This window comes from Paramisgurnus dabryanus, chromosome 8 (genome assembly GCF_030506205.2).
Source record: "Paramisgurnus dabryanus chromosome 8, PD_genome_1.1, whole genome shotgun sequence".
In the NCBI taxonomy this organism is placed as follows: Eukaryota; Metazoa; Chordata; class Actinopteri; order Cypriniformes; family Cobitidae; genus Paramisgurnus; species Paramisgurnus dabryanus.
In genome coordinates this window covers 13,460,498-13,474,547 of record NC_133344.1, presented here as the reverse complement: position 1 = coordinate 13,474,547, position 14,050 = coordinate 13,460,498, and the positions used below count along the sequence as shown (strand labels likewise).

The window sequence follows — 14,050 nt, the reverse complement described above, 5'->3', positions numbered from 1 at the left end:
ATTGGCTGTCAGCCTTTCACTAGCTGTATCCTCGCGAACCTATGTGTCTGGCTCGGGCTCCACATTGTGTCCCACCGGGTTCCTTTGTGAGTATTTTTCCGTGGGGTTAATCCTACTAGCCCACGTTTCCCTTAGCAGAGCACTGCTTTGCTTACACAGCCACGGCTGTCATTTTTACCTCAACTACGGTTGACTTTCGCCCACCATTAACCCTTAAGACGGGTGGTGGCTTCCGCAGCGTTCCTATCCCGCTCAGGTAGGGCGCTTCCCAGTCGCTGGCACTTCTGTGGGGTTAAAGGAACATCTAGTGCCCGGCCTTCTGCCTTAAAACCTAATTCTCCTCCTCCTTAAGTGGAACCGGAGGGCTTTACGCAGACACTGGAAGAGGTCAGCCCCTAGTGGCGTTTTGATAGGGATTCCCAATTCGTCGGTCACGACGTGACGTCGTAGTGACCGACTGAAAGGGAACGTCTCGGTTACGGATGTAACCCTCGTTCCCTGAAGGAGGGAACGGAGACGTCACGTCCCGTCGCCACAGGTGCTGCCACCTGCTGTTACGGCCGGTCACACTTTCCGGCTTTCTCAGCGAAAAGAAGCTAATTTTCCTATTTGCACCTGCTGCTTATAAAGGCACCTGGCGGGGCGGCGCCAGCATTATGCAAATATCTCAATGCCAAGTTCATTGGCGTTTTAGTAGTATACGAAGCAGATTGGTCTCTCTAAGCGAGTTCCCAATTCGTCGGTCACGACGTGACGTCTCCGTTCCCTCCTTCAGGGAACGAGGGTTACATCCGTAACCGAGACGTTTTTTGCCATAATTGTGCAGCTCTACCATAAGGCATATTTTTCAAAACTACTGAAAAGGAACAAATGTGTTTGTGTTTCCCACTATATTTCCATTTCTAAAAAAATGTGGGTCTTGGTATAACCTATTGGGTTGAAAACGTTTGGAAACCCCTGATATACAATACACAAGCAAGATTTATCAAGTATGCAGGGGAAACAGATAAAAAACATCCTTATTTAAATTTTTTACTACTTAGATAATGTATATTGCCAAATAACCCAAGAAAAGGCCTACATTCTGTCAAAAACAAATATATAGCCTTTCAAAATGTTGTTTTACTTGAGAGAACGTCATATTCATATAAACTTGATTTTTTCCAATAAACTGATGAGTTTTGCATCAAATAAATTTTTGTTCCTCTTGCAATAATGATGAATAATGACTATTCATAAACGATTAATTGTTATCTTTGAGTTATATCTAGATATTGTTGTATACAATTTGTATATCCTTTCCCTTTTAAAGGCCAAACGTATCAAGACACGCTCAAGTTTATTTTAAATCTAGACGCACAACAAGCGCACTCAAATATAAACACGTTTGAAACAAAACTCGTGTTTACAGGTGAGCTCTTTAAAAGCAGAAGAAAGCAACGCATCCTTCGTTTTCCATTTAGATCATAATGGACCCTGTTGCAAGAATTCTTCCAATAAGTGGTTGGGACTTGGATACAATCATCTTGGGCATAAAGTGGCGGGGACATCTCCGCAAATACGCGAGTGGCCCTGCTGTGAGTGCTGGCAACCTACACGGACAGCAATATTCAACCCAGTTGAATGACAACACCGGCCCTCATGGCAAAAAACAGACAGGCCCACCGGGAATTCTCCCGGTTCTCCCTATGTCCAATCCGGGCCTGGACTTAAGAGTTTCTTTAGCAGCAGGAAAAGTGGACTAAACATGAAGAGGGGAAAACAACAAACCACAATTTGTAACTTTTAAGGAGGCAATTTTGGTAACACTTCACACTAAGGTCTCATTTGTTTAAGGGAATAGTTCAACCAAAGAATTATTTCATACTCACCCTCATGCGGTTCTAAACATGTGAGTTTTTTCACTTTGTTTTTAGTGAATTTAGTTTTTAAATTTTTATGCTTTTTAAAGTCTAATTTAAAAAATATGTAGGTAAAGGTAAGACATCTCTATACTGTTCTTTGTTTGTTAGATTTTTTGTCATTTTTGTATTTTAGTGTTAGTGGTGCCTTTGTGTTGGACCACAGTTTATGCACTGAATATTAAAACATGTGTGCTTGTATTTGTGTCTATTTAATGGCATAACAAACATTGCATAACAGTTAATCTTGTGTTAATAAGAATAAAGAATACAAAATTCATAACTAGCCTTTTTTGTTTTGTGTAATCCACTAGACAAATATAAAATGCAGGGTATGATAGCATTTAAAATAAAAAAATATGTGATTACTATACTGTAAATTAACAGCTATGATGCTAAATAACATTTTTCTGATGTAGCTAACAAAATTAGTATTATGCTATAAAAAACAGCTAAAGCTAACACAAACAGTACCATGCTGTTAAAATAAAAGTTGACTGCGGTAGATAAAAAAACAGTATCATGGAGTTTTTTTCTAATAACAGTATCCCAATGTAAATTAACAGTACAATAATGCCAACCACAGCTCCCAGTAAAATACTGTTTTTTACAGGGAGATTTTTTACAGTGACTTTATTTATTTATTTATTCTTTACACCTTTCCAGCATCTATGGCTATATTCATGGTGAGAACCGGTTAATCCATACAAGTTTTATTCATACACAATTTGGGGTAGGGGCAATTTGGTATCTCCAATTCACCTACTGTAACTTTTACCAAAACTCTTTATAAATGTACATCAGTTTCCAAGCAAAATCACAGGTTTGAGTGCACTTCCTTGTACTTGATGCATAATGACTTATCAAGTGTGAAATCATGTTTGCAACAGACACTTCTAAAAAAAGTGTTACATTTCAAAATGAACCATTTGGACTGCTTAAGTCTTATGTATTAACCTAATTGTGCCTTTGGTTCATTTTTTTTGTGTAAACAGACTACAATTACGAATTCATTTACCCCACTTACCTTAACTTACATAAAGCTGGGATACATTTTATAAACTTAATGTGTTTACCAAAAGAAAGCGTACCACATACAGTACAGGTGGGACAACATGAGTGTAATAATGTCACGAGCAGATGATTCCTCTCATATTTTACCCTGTCACTATTTTGAATGTTTCATCCAGCAACCAGCATGTAGTGAATTTACAAAGGCTTCTTTTTATAAAGATCAGATCTTTTTCAGAGATTTATGCTATTATGATGCTCAAAGATGAGTTTAAAGTGATAAATTCTTGACTACAGTGAGACTATAAGGTAGTAATGTGTTGCTATTTTGTGTTTGCTGCATTGCCTTTTAAGGCTAGATTCAATTTGAGTACCGGGTAAGATATTTGTTAAGCCACAAAACCATGATGACAAAGCAAATGCTTTAGATCTTGGTGGGCGTAGACATCAGAGCACAACACATATTGAGCCTTATAAACAAATCATTCTTTCTTCAGTTAAACAAGAGAGGCATTTATTACGTCTTTTTTCTTACTTTCTTTTATTTTGTCGGTCCTCATCCAGTCCACTTGTTTGAGCTGAGAAGGTAAGGGTGAAACTTAGAAGCTAATATTACATAAAGTGTATTAAAGTAACTTTGTACTAGAGATGTCAATTTATGCAATTTCCCATATTCGAATAATCATTTAATTGAACAATCAATCAATCGAATAATAGTTAACAGTAATAGGGCAATAAGCCTTTACTACAGTGTGCATATAGCCAATAACATGAAAGTGTGCATAAAAACGGCACCTTCTCATGCAAATTAAAATATTTTTTTCTAAATAACATCAGCTAGTGGGATTGTAAAATATGTCAGTGTAGTTTGTGTTTTGATCATATCATACATTTAAACTTATCTCGTAATGAAATATAATGACTAATAGACACAGTGTATAATGCCTCACATGGGCACTCCGGTAACAGTCACATGAAAGTCCATGCGTCCATGACATGTCATAATAAAGGGTTCATTGTATTTAGTGCTATTTTTCTAGTTGTTCACCTCGCATTCCGAGTCGCTGATACACTATGAGTCCAAATAACAACACTTGCAGTCTTTGCACTTTACCACTTGACTGCTTACGGATTTCCTGTGTTTGGCCCAAGTGTTCTTGTGAGTGTGAAGATCCATAACATGCATGTTGAATTATTCTTCCAATTGCAAGTTTTGCAAGTTTTTACACTTAGCAGGTGTAAGAATTTTCGGGTGTTTGTTATATTACCCTAGCCTTGTGCAACCAGCCTCTCGTACATTCATTTCATTTGTACAGAGAGTCTGGCCACGCTCCATTGCAAAGCGTTACTTCCGTTAAGGAGGGTCCTCTGTCGAAGTTTAAAACTATTGGATCTGCCCGGAGTCACTTTGAATCTGCCATAACCAATCGCCAACGTTTGGTCGTGACGTATGTCACTCAGTCCGGCGCAAGACCTCAACGTCTGCGTTCTTAGCCACTCCCCGCTGTTCGCTGATTGGACCTGCAGATTTTTGCCGGAGAAAACGAAACTCTACACAGCAGTCCCAGACGTTGTTCTGAAGCTAAATGAAAATTAAGCGGAAGAACGTAGGAGGTCGGAGCCAGGCTAATATTACCCCCCACCTCTACAATGGCTGCATGCACTGGAACAATCCTTCCTAAAGTGCATTAAACTTTCGTATACAAAGACGTGAACCTCACCGAGTGGTCAGGGGTGTTCACTGATATGCTCACACAAAAATCGCTGCAAAAAAAAACATGATTACTACACTTTTTAACACAACAAAACCATGGTTAATTTTCGTAAGGGAGGTACCGTGGACCATAATGTATGTTATTAATTGTTCAATTCACTAAATTCTATTGCAGTTCATTTGTCTCCTGTAGGCTGTGTTTGAATCAAAAGTGAATATCTACATGTATTTTAATATTTGGTGCGGATCATTACACTGTTTATCTATATCGTGTCGATCCAAAACTTGCTCTGCTAAGTATGGTCTGATGATGTGAACTCACTGTACACCCTACTGGACCCGCTGATTTTGCTAAGTGAGAGATGTCCTCAGGGCAATGTTTTGTGTTGACCCAAGGAAAACATTTTTGTAAATAAAACCCACCCCAACCCTAACTATAACCAAACCCTAAAATCAGAGGGACATGATAAGTGATATTTGAACTGAAAACAAGAGAAAAATACTAATAAGAAATTATTTTTTGCAGTGTTTCTAATTCAATTAATTGAAGAATTTCTGTAGCCTAAATAATTTTTCCCCTTTTTATACAATGCACAGAGACACCTCATCAAACATTACTTCTAAGGTACTACTTCAGCTGATTTCATAGCATTGTAAACGTGAAGAACAGAAGGAATAACGCAAAATGTAAACATATTAACATTAGCCTACACAAAACAAATGTTCAGTACCATGCTGTGATCAGTTCACTTCATTGGTTTATTACTTTAATTTAACAGGAGTAGTTAGTACCTTAACCCCGATAACTTTGACTGTTTTTATATCTTATGATAACTTAATTGATGATAACTTGATGACGCTTTCTCATGTGTCTCGAAGTAAATTCTTCTTCGCTAAAGCAGTGATGCGCAACCAAGTAATCAGTGTAGCTTATGGCCCCCTCTGCTGGTGAAAATAATCATTACATTATTGCTCCGGTGTGGAACTATAAAGGCTACGTTGATCGGGTTTTTCGGTGTATTTGCTGGTTGTTTTGAACGTACTGTAAAACGGGGACATTTCCGGGGACTGCTCTAGTCGGGGACAGAACACCAAAAAATGTGACGGAAAACGGGGACGTCTAGTGACCTTATCGTATATCTGTCTTGATCCATGTCTGCAGCCTCCTTCTTACTTGTTGCAGGCGTTTAGAGTCAGTTGCAGTTTACATTTGACAGTTTCTTGCCAGAATTTAAGATTACTTTTTTAATCAAATTTTTTTTAAATGGCCTCTAGTCTCCTTCCCTGTGTATAGCAGCATTAGCAGCGTTGCTATGCTAATCTTGCAGGCTTCCATAAAGAGGGTCTTTGCTTTCAGTATCCTTATGTCACGGAGTGACTTTGAGGGTGGAACCGAAAATGGTGGAGAGAGGTTCCGCCCGGACTGTGTTTTCCAAACACCACTCACTTCCTGTATTCCCATGGCAACCCAAATGGGGATTTATTAGAAACAGGTGCATCATTGAGCGTGGCGATTGCTGATTAGTAATTCAATGAAGAGGAGGCACACAAATAGTGCATGAGAAACACAGGGAGAGGCGGTTGATGTCGGGGCGAACTCACTTCCGCCAAGGGCGGACAAAAACACACGCCTTCTGAAGAGTCGGAAGGCCCCGTTGATCCGGCGATCGCATGAGAAGCGAGCAGAAAGAATACGGGGCTGAAGGAGACGAAAAGGAGTCGCTGTTGTTTTTCCAAAAGTGAAGGAAAAAGAAGGAAATCCAGCTACGAAGAATGCACGCTGTGCTAGCAGTGCTAAGCGCCACTTACTTGAGTACGCCCTGTATGCCCAAGGCCAAGAGCCACCTACCTGTGTAGACGTGCCTGCATGCCCCCAATGCTAAGAGCCACTTACTTGAGTACGCTTTGTATGCCCAAAGCCAAGAGCCACTTACCCGTGTAAACGTGCCTGTATGCCCAAAGCTAAGAGCCACCTACCTTTGAATACGTACCTGTATGCCCCCAAAGCTAAGAGTCCCTTACATCTGAATATGTACAGTATTGTTCAAAATAATAGCAGTACAATGTGACTAACCAGAATAATCAAGGTATATTTTTTATTGCTACGTGGCAAACAAGTTACCAGTAGGTTCAGTAGATTCTCAGAAAACAAACAAGACGCAGCATTCATGATATGCACGCTCTTAAGGCTGTGCAATTGGGCAATTAGTTGAAAGGGGTGTGTTCAAAAAAATAGCAGTGTCTACCTTTGATTGTACAAACTCAAAACTTTTTTGTACAAACATTTTTTTTCTGGGATTTAGCAATCCTGTGAATCACTAAACTAATATTTAGTTGTATGACCACAGTTTTTTAAAACTGCTTGACATCTGTGTGGCATGGAGTCAACCAACTTGTGGCACCTCTCAGCTGTTATTCCTCTCAGCTCAGCATGATTCTTTAACAACATTCCACAATTCATTCACATTTCTTGGTTTTGCTTCAGAAACAGCATTTTTTATATCACCCCACAAGTTCTCAATTGGATTAAGGTCTGGAGATTGGGCTGGCCACTCCATAACATTAATTTTGTTGGTTTGGAACCAAGACTTTGCCCGTTTACTAGTGTGTTTTGGGTCATTGTCTTGTTGAAACAACCATTTCAAGGGCATGTCCTCTTCAGCATAGGGCAACATGACCTCTTCAAGTATTTTAACATATGCAAACTGATCCATGATCCCTGGTATGCGATAAATAGGCCCAACACCATAGTAGGAGAAACATGCCCATATCATGATGCTTGCACCTCCATGCTTCACTGTCTTCACTGTGTACTGTGGCTTGAATTCAGAGTTTGGGGGTCGTCTCACAAACTGCCTGTGGCCCTTGGACCCAAAAAGAACAATTTTACTCTCATCAGTCCACAAAATGTTCCTCCATTTCTCTTTAGGCCAGTTGATGTGTTCTTTGGCAAATTGTAACCTCTTCTGCACATGCCTTTTTTAACAGAGGGACTTTGCGGGGGATTCTTGAAAATAGATTAGCTTCACACAGACGTCTTCCAACTGTCACAGTACTTACAGGTAACTCCAGACTGTCTTTGATCATCCTGGAGGTGATCATTGGCTGAGCCTTTGCCATTCTGGTTATTCTTCTATCCATTTTGATGGTTGTCTTCCGTTTTCTTCCACGTCTCTCTGGTTTTGCTCTCCATTTTAAGGCATTGGAGATCATTTTAGCTGAACAGCCTATCATTTTTTGCACCTCTTTATAGGTTTTCCCCTCTCCAATCAACTTTTTAATCAAAGTACGCTGTTCTTCTGAACAATGTCTTGAACGACCCATTTTCCTCAGCTTTCAAATGCATGTTCAACAAGTGTTGGCTTCATCCTTAAATAGGGGCCACCTGATTCACACCTGTTTCTTCACAAAATTGATGACCTCAATGATTGAATGCCACACTGCTATTTTTTTGAACACACCCCTTTCAAATAATTCAACTAATTGCCCAATTGCACAGCCTTAAGAGCGTGCATATCATGAATGCTGGGTCTCATTTGTTTTCTGAGAATCTACTGAACCTACTGGTAACTTGTTTGCCACGTAGCAATAAAAAAATATACTAAAAACCTTGATTATTCTGGTTAGTCACATTGTACTGCTATTATTTTGAACAATACTGTACCTGTATGCCCCCCCACACAAAGAGCCACTTACCGGTGAATACGTATCTGTATGCCCCACAGCCAAGAGCCATTTACCTGTGAATACCTACCTGTGTGCCCTACAGCCAAAAGCTACTTACCTGAGAACACGCCCCTGTGTGTCTAGAGAGAAAGAAGACGCCGCTATCGATTCTATAAATGTACCTGTATGCCCACAGCTAAAAGCCACTTACCTGAGAGTACGCCTTTGGATGCCCAAAGTAAAGAACCACTTACCTGTGAATACGTATCTGTATGCCCCAAAGTTAAGAGCCACTTACCTGTGAATACGTACCTGTATGCCCCACAGCTGCAAACCACTTACCTGTATATACGCCCCTGGATGTTCAGAGAGAGAGAGGACCCAGTTATCTATTCTGTACACATACCTGCATGCCCACAGCTGCAGACCACTTACCTGAGGGTACGCCTTGTATGCCTAAAGTTAAGAACCACTTACCTGTGAATACCTTCTTGTATGTCTAGAGTGGAGATCCAGTTGTCCGTCTCGAGCACGTACCTGTGAAGATCCAGTCATCCCTGGGCACCCATTTCTGTACACTCAAGCTACTTACCTGGCACCCCTACTTGTCTATCCACGGCAAAGGAATACTTACCCTTCTGTGCATACATCGAGAGTCGACCACTACCTAGTCTCTGCGTCTTAAAGGAAGTCAAGCTGGCGTTGGAGACTCCAACTGCCCCCGAAGTAGACGCCGCAGTACAAGGTACCTACCTCCGCCCACGTGTTACTTACCGTGTCTCTCTCTTTGCCTCAGGAAGACGGAAAGGCGCCACGGGCAGTCCATCTGTAAGACAGGAAGTAGTGTCAGTTGGGAACAGTGTATGAAAGTCACGTGTGAGAAAAGTGCATCATCTGGGAAGGCTTACCCAAACGCTCCCGTGACGAAGTGCAAGCATCTTTGGCTCATACTCTCCGGCCCGAGAGTCTGTTTTTAGCTTCCCTTTTCCCCTCCCCTATTTACATTTTAAATAATTTAAAGGTGACATAGAATGATTGAACAGAGTATTTATTCTTGTTCTGTGATGTGACATGTAGACAAAAATGTTTTGTTTGGGTCTGTAATGCCTGAGAAGCTTCCTAAAAACCTCTCTCAGATAGCTCTATTAGGGTGGGGGATTTTAAACAAGTGGTTTTGCACCTATTTGGCTCCCCCTACTGGCTTAACTTGCAATCTCATTACTGATTGGCTGACTTTGCTGCCACTCAAAAAATGTAGCCAATTATTTTAAAGTGGAGGGGCAGTTAAATGCCTGTGATGTCATAAGCATCAGTTTTTCAGATTGGGCCGTTTTCTGGCTGACATTTCTAAAAGAGAAATTTCTATGAGACTGAGATGTTTAGCATGTTTAGCACTTTTTGTATGTTTGTGAATGTGGGTAGACTACCATTATTCAACAAAGACAAGGTAAAAATGTTTTTTTCATTCTCTGTCCCCTTTAAATAAAGTTTTGTTTTAAGTATACTTACCTCTTCTCGTGTGTTTGGTCATTGGGGTGTTCTTGGGACCTCCTCGAGGTGGAAACTAGGAAGGGGCGTGACACACGACATCTGTGGTCCGCTCCGACCTGTGACACTTACTGTATTTGCATTTTGTGTATCAGACCCCAGATCCACTGCAGATGCCATTTTGTTGGATTGGCAGCCAGTCTCGTCTTGCATGACGTTAAAAAGCTCATGTGTGTGTTTGACATCGAGCATTGTTGTGATCATGGCTATAGATTAAGGGTGTACCGAAGGATTTTATCGAATTTTAGAAAAGAGCCGCCTTCTACACTTTTTAAAAAAATGCAATTGCACAACACTCCTGATTGACAACTAGGAGGACCAATAGTCTTGATGATCCACTCAGAAAAAGAAAATCCTCCTGCTGTATGTGTTTTGCGCAGGCGCTGCACACATTTGCATGACTTTGCTTATTCGACCATCGTTAAGTTTTACCGATTTAATTGTTATCGACAATTAATCAATCAATTGTTAACATCCCTACATTGTACCCTTTCACTTCTTGTTTTCTTATGGTAAAGATCTAAACCCAATAAACCCATAATAGGAACAATATTGAAAAATACTTTAGGTGGGAAACTGGTGAATGTAATGAGATGTTCATTGTTACATAGTTCTGCATTTTGTGTTTGGGATATTCTGAAATGTTTTTAACATTTGAGCTTGTTTGCAGTTAATAAGTGGGATTTTTCTATATTAGAGGAAGCATTGTGATCCAGAGATGAAAGGACTGATATATCTTCTGTTTCAAGGTACCGTGTCACTTTATTTCTATTCATGCATTTTAAATAGCAAGTTCTGTCACAGAATATATATATACTATATATATATCCAGCCATATATCCTGAGGCAAACTAATGTGATATGTGTTTTATGTTGCAGTATGCTAACAGAAAGCAAAAGTTACATTACATTTCACATTGCTTTCTGTTTTCTGGATAGGAAATATTTTTTAAAGTGCCTACTGTCCCTTCACTGATAATCAAACTCAGGATCTTTTGCTGAATGCTGATAGTAATTGAGCTACAGGAACTGAATACTAAAATTGAGAGGTAGACACTCTCATATTTTCTGTTTTTCTCACAGGTGTTCTGCTGTATGAGACTTTGGCATGGGAAGTGAGAATGCCATCAGAAATTCATGGCCTCAAAGGTTCCTGTCTGGTTATACCGTGCTCTTACTCTTACACTTCATACCCACCAACTAACCCACGTAGAGTTGTTTGGTATCAGTGGGTGTCGAGTGGCTACCCTTTAGTTTATGATCCCTGGTATCCAGGCAAAGTTATTGACAAGTTCAGAGGAAAAACTGATATATATAGGCATAGAAACTCAGATCGGGATTGTAGTCTGTTGATCAAAAGCGTGGATCCGTCTCACAATGGAGAAAAATTATATGCATGGATTGACCCAGAAAAAATTGGAAAGAGCACCTATAAGTTTTATGATGTCACCTCCAAGATTATTGTTGACAGTGCGTAAATACTTCACATGTTCTTTTAATGTAATATTTTTGGTTTTAAGTGTCATTACAGCTGAATCATCAGTTGCCTAATTGTAACATTTTTCCCTACTGTAGCAAATCCACAGCAGCCCATCATTAATATTTACGGAGGAGGAAAGACCGGTGACAGCATTACAGTAGCGTGTTACACCTTACACACCTGTCCATACAGCAAACCAAACATCGTTCTGAACGGTATTGAAGGATCTGATAAAATAGATGATGTTGATATTAAAAGTGGTCAATGGAAAACCACTCGGACACGCACCGGTGTAGTGAAGGCTGAACGCTCAGATATTGAGTGTATTGTAACACATCATGGACGCATAACAGCAAGAACTACAAAATCACAAAGTGCTAAATGTGTGTGTGCATATGCAATCACAGACAAATTCAAAGACATGTGTGCTTGCTTTGTTTAATCCGTTTCTTACAGTTTCAAAATGAAATTAAAGACATTAAGCATTTCATTATTTGTAAATTTTAAAGAATGTAAAAGTTAAATCCATACAAATGTAGCTTTTAAATCATGTTTGATGTTTGTGCCAACTGCTTATAATTTCAAATTTATTTCAGGTGTCTATTATAATATAACCATTGAGCCTAAACTGGCAGCAGATATCATAGAGGGTGTTGATATGAACTTCACTTGTACCGTCCACCATTCCTGCCTGACGAATCCTCCGATCCTCTCCTGGAACTATGAGAACATGTCGGTCAGTTATGATACGAAACAACTTACAGGGTTTGAATTGGCCACCTTTTCCACCATAACCTTTTTGGGGACAAAGAAAGAAGATGGGAAGAAATTGCTCTGCAGTGCAAATATTTCTGGACAGAAAATCACAGCATCTGTCGCCTTACATGTACAACGTGAGTGATTTCAAAACATCATACACGATGTGTGGGATTCCTCTGTGTCTTTTCATTTATACATTTTTACATTTCTTTAACAGAGCCTCAAAAACCAGTAATTCCAGTTAAAAATAAATGTGTTTCTCACAATTTTCCTGTATTTATTTACATCATATATACAGGTCCTTCTCAAAAAATTTGCATATTGTGATAAAGTTCATTATTTTCCATAATGTAATGATAAAAATTTTACTTTCATATATTTTAGATTCCTTCTACACCAACTGAAATATTTCAAGTCTTTTATTGTTTTAATACTGATGATTTTGGCATCTCAAAAAAATTGCATATCATGAAAAGGTTCTCTTAACGAGCTATTAACCTAGTCATCTGAATCAACTAATTAACTCTAAACACCTGCAAAAGATTCCTGAGGCTTTTAAAAACTCCTAGCCTGGTTCATTACTCAAAACCGCAATCATGGGTAAGACTGCCGACCTGACTGCTGTCCAGAAGGCCATCATTGACACCCTCAAGCAAGAGGGTAAGACACATAAAGAAATTTTTGAACGAATAGGCTGTTCCCAGAGTGCTGTATCAAGGCACCTCAGTGGGAAGTCTGTGAAAAGGAAAAAGTGTGGCAAAAAACGCTGCTCAACGAGAAGAGGTGACCGGACCCTGAGGAAGATTGTGGAGAAGGACCGATTCCAGACATTGGGGACCTGCGGAAGCAGTGGACTGAGTCTGGAGTAGAAACATCCAGAGCCACCGTGCACAGGCGTGTGCAGGAAATGGGCTACAGGGGCCGCATTCCCCAGGTCAAGCCACTTTTGAACCAGAAACAGCGGCAGAAGCACTGGACTTCAATATTTTTTGGCATTTCCTTCTCCCCAGTCTTCCTCCAGACTCTGGCACCTTGATTTCCGAATAAAATGCAAAATTTGCTTTCATACGAAAAAAGTACTCTTCTGTTTCTGGTTCAAAAGTGGCTTGACCTGGGGAATTTTTTGAGATAGGAATTTTGGGTTTTCATGAGCTGTATGCCAAAATCATCAGTATTAAAACAATAAAAGACCTGGAATATTTCAGTTGGTGTGCAATGAATCTAAAATATATGAAAGTTTAATTTTTACCATTACATTATGGAAAATAATTAACTTTTTTTTTTAGAAGTACCTGTACATCATAATGACTAATAAATGACTTCATCTTCCACTTTCTTTACTGTAGTTTGTGCGATTCCTCTGTGTCTTTTCACTTATAGATTTTTGTCTGCAGATTCTTTTACAGAGTCTCCAAAAACAGTTACTCCAGTCCAAGATAATACATGTATGTATGTGTGTTTCACATTCTGTTTACATAATATATACATCATAATGACCCATAAATGACTTCCTTCTTTTACTTCCTTTAGTGTGTGCGATTCCTTTGTGTCTTTTCACTTATAGATTTTTGTCTGCAGATTCTTTTACAGAGCCTCCAAAACCAGTGACTACAGTCCAGAGTAAATGTATGTGTTTCACATTTGTCCTGTAGCTATTCACATGAAATATACGTCACAATGACAAATTATTTTCTTCTTTCACTTCCTTTAGCTGTTTCCCAGAATGAACCTGATGTGACGACCTTTGACTTGAAGACATTTAGGCTTTACATTCTAGCCCCCTCAATTGCCTTTCTTCTCATTTGCATATTTGCTGAAGCCATATACGAAAAGTGTAACAGGTACATGTGTGTTACATCATGGTTATACTTAGGAAAAGTCTAAATTGTATTTATATATTGACATAATGTAATTTATTTGGGCATGTATTGCTTTTTAATATTACAATATAGCCGATATTAATTCACCTGG

The 14,050-nt window shown here is 39.4% G+C and overlaps 2 protein-coding genes across 2 annotated transcripts in view; both read left to right on the top strand.

Moving 5' to 3' along the window:
* Positions 1–14,050, top strand: part of LOC135770774 (uncharacterized) — a 124,325-nt gene that overhangs the window by 99,889 nt on the left and 10,386 nt on the right. The window lies entirely within an intron of this gene.
* On the top strand, positions 10,559–12,483 carry LOC135771893 (sialoadhesin-like). Its single transcript, XM_065282244.1, has 5 exons — positions 10,559–10,589; positions 10,924–11,310; positions 11,416–11,703; positions 11,917–12,213; positions 12,464–12,483. The coding sequence occupies exons 1-5, from the start codon at positions 10,559–10,561 to the stop codon at positions 12,481–12,483; spliced, it is 1,023 nt and encodes a 340-aa protein (XP_065138316.1).

Coding starts and splice junctions, on each gene's coding strand:
- LOC135771893 (XM_065282244.1), top strand. CDS start 10,559: ATGAAAGGACTGATATATCTTCTGTTTCAAG. Junction 11,311..11,415: donor CTCCAAGATTATTGTTGACA/GTGCGTAAATAC, acceptor TCCCTACTGTAG/CAAATCCACAGCAGCCCATC. Junction 12,214..12,463: donor TGTCGCCTTACATGTACAAC/GTGAGTGATTTC, acceptor CATATATTTTAG/ATTCCTTCTACACCAACTGA.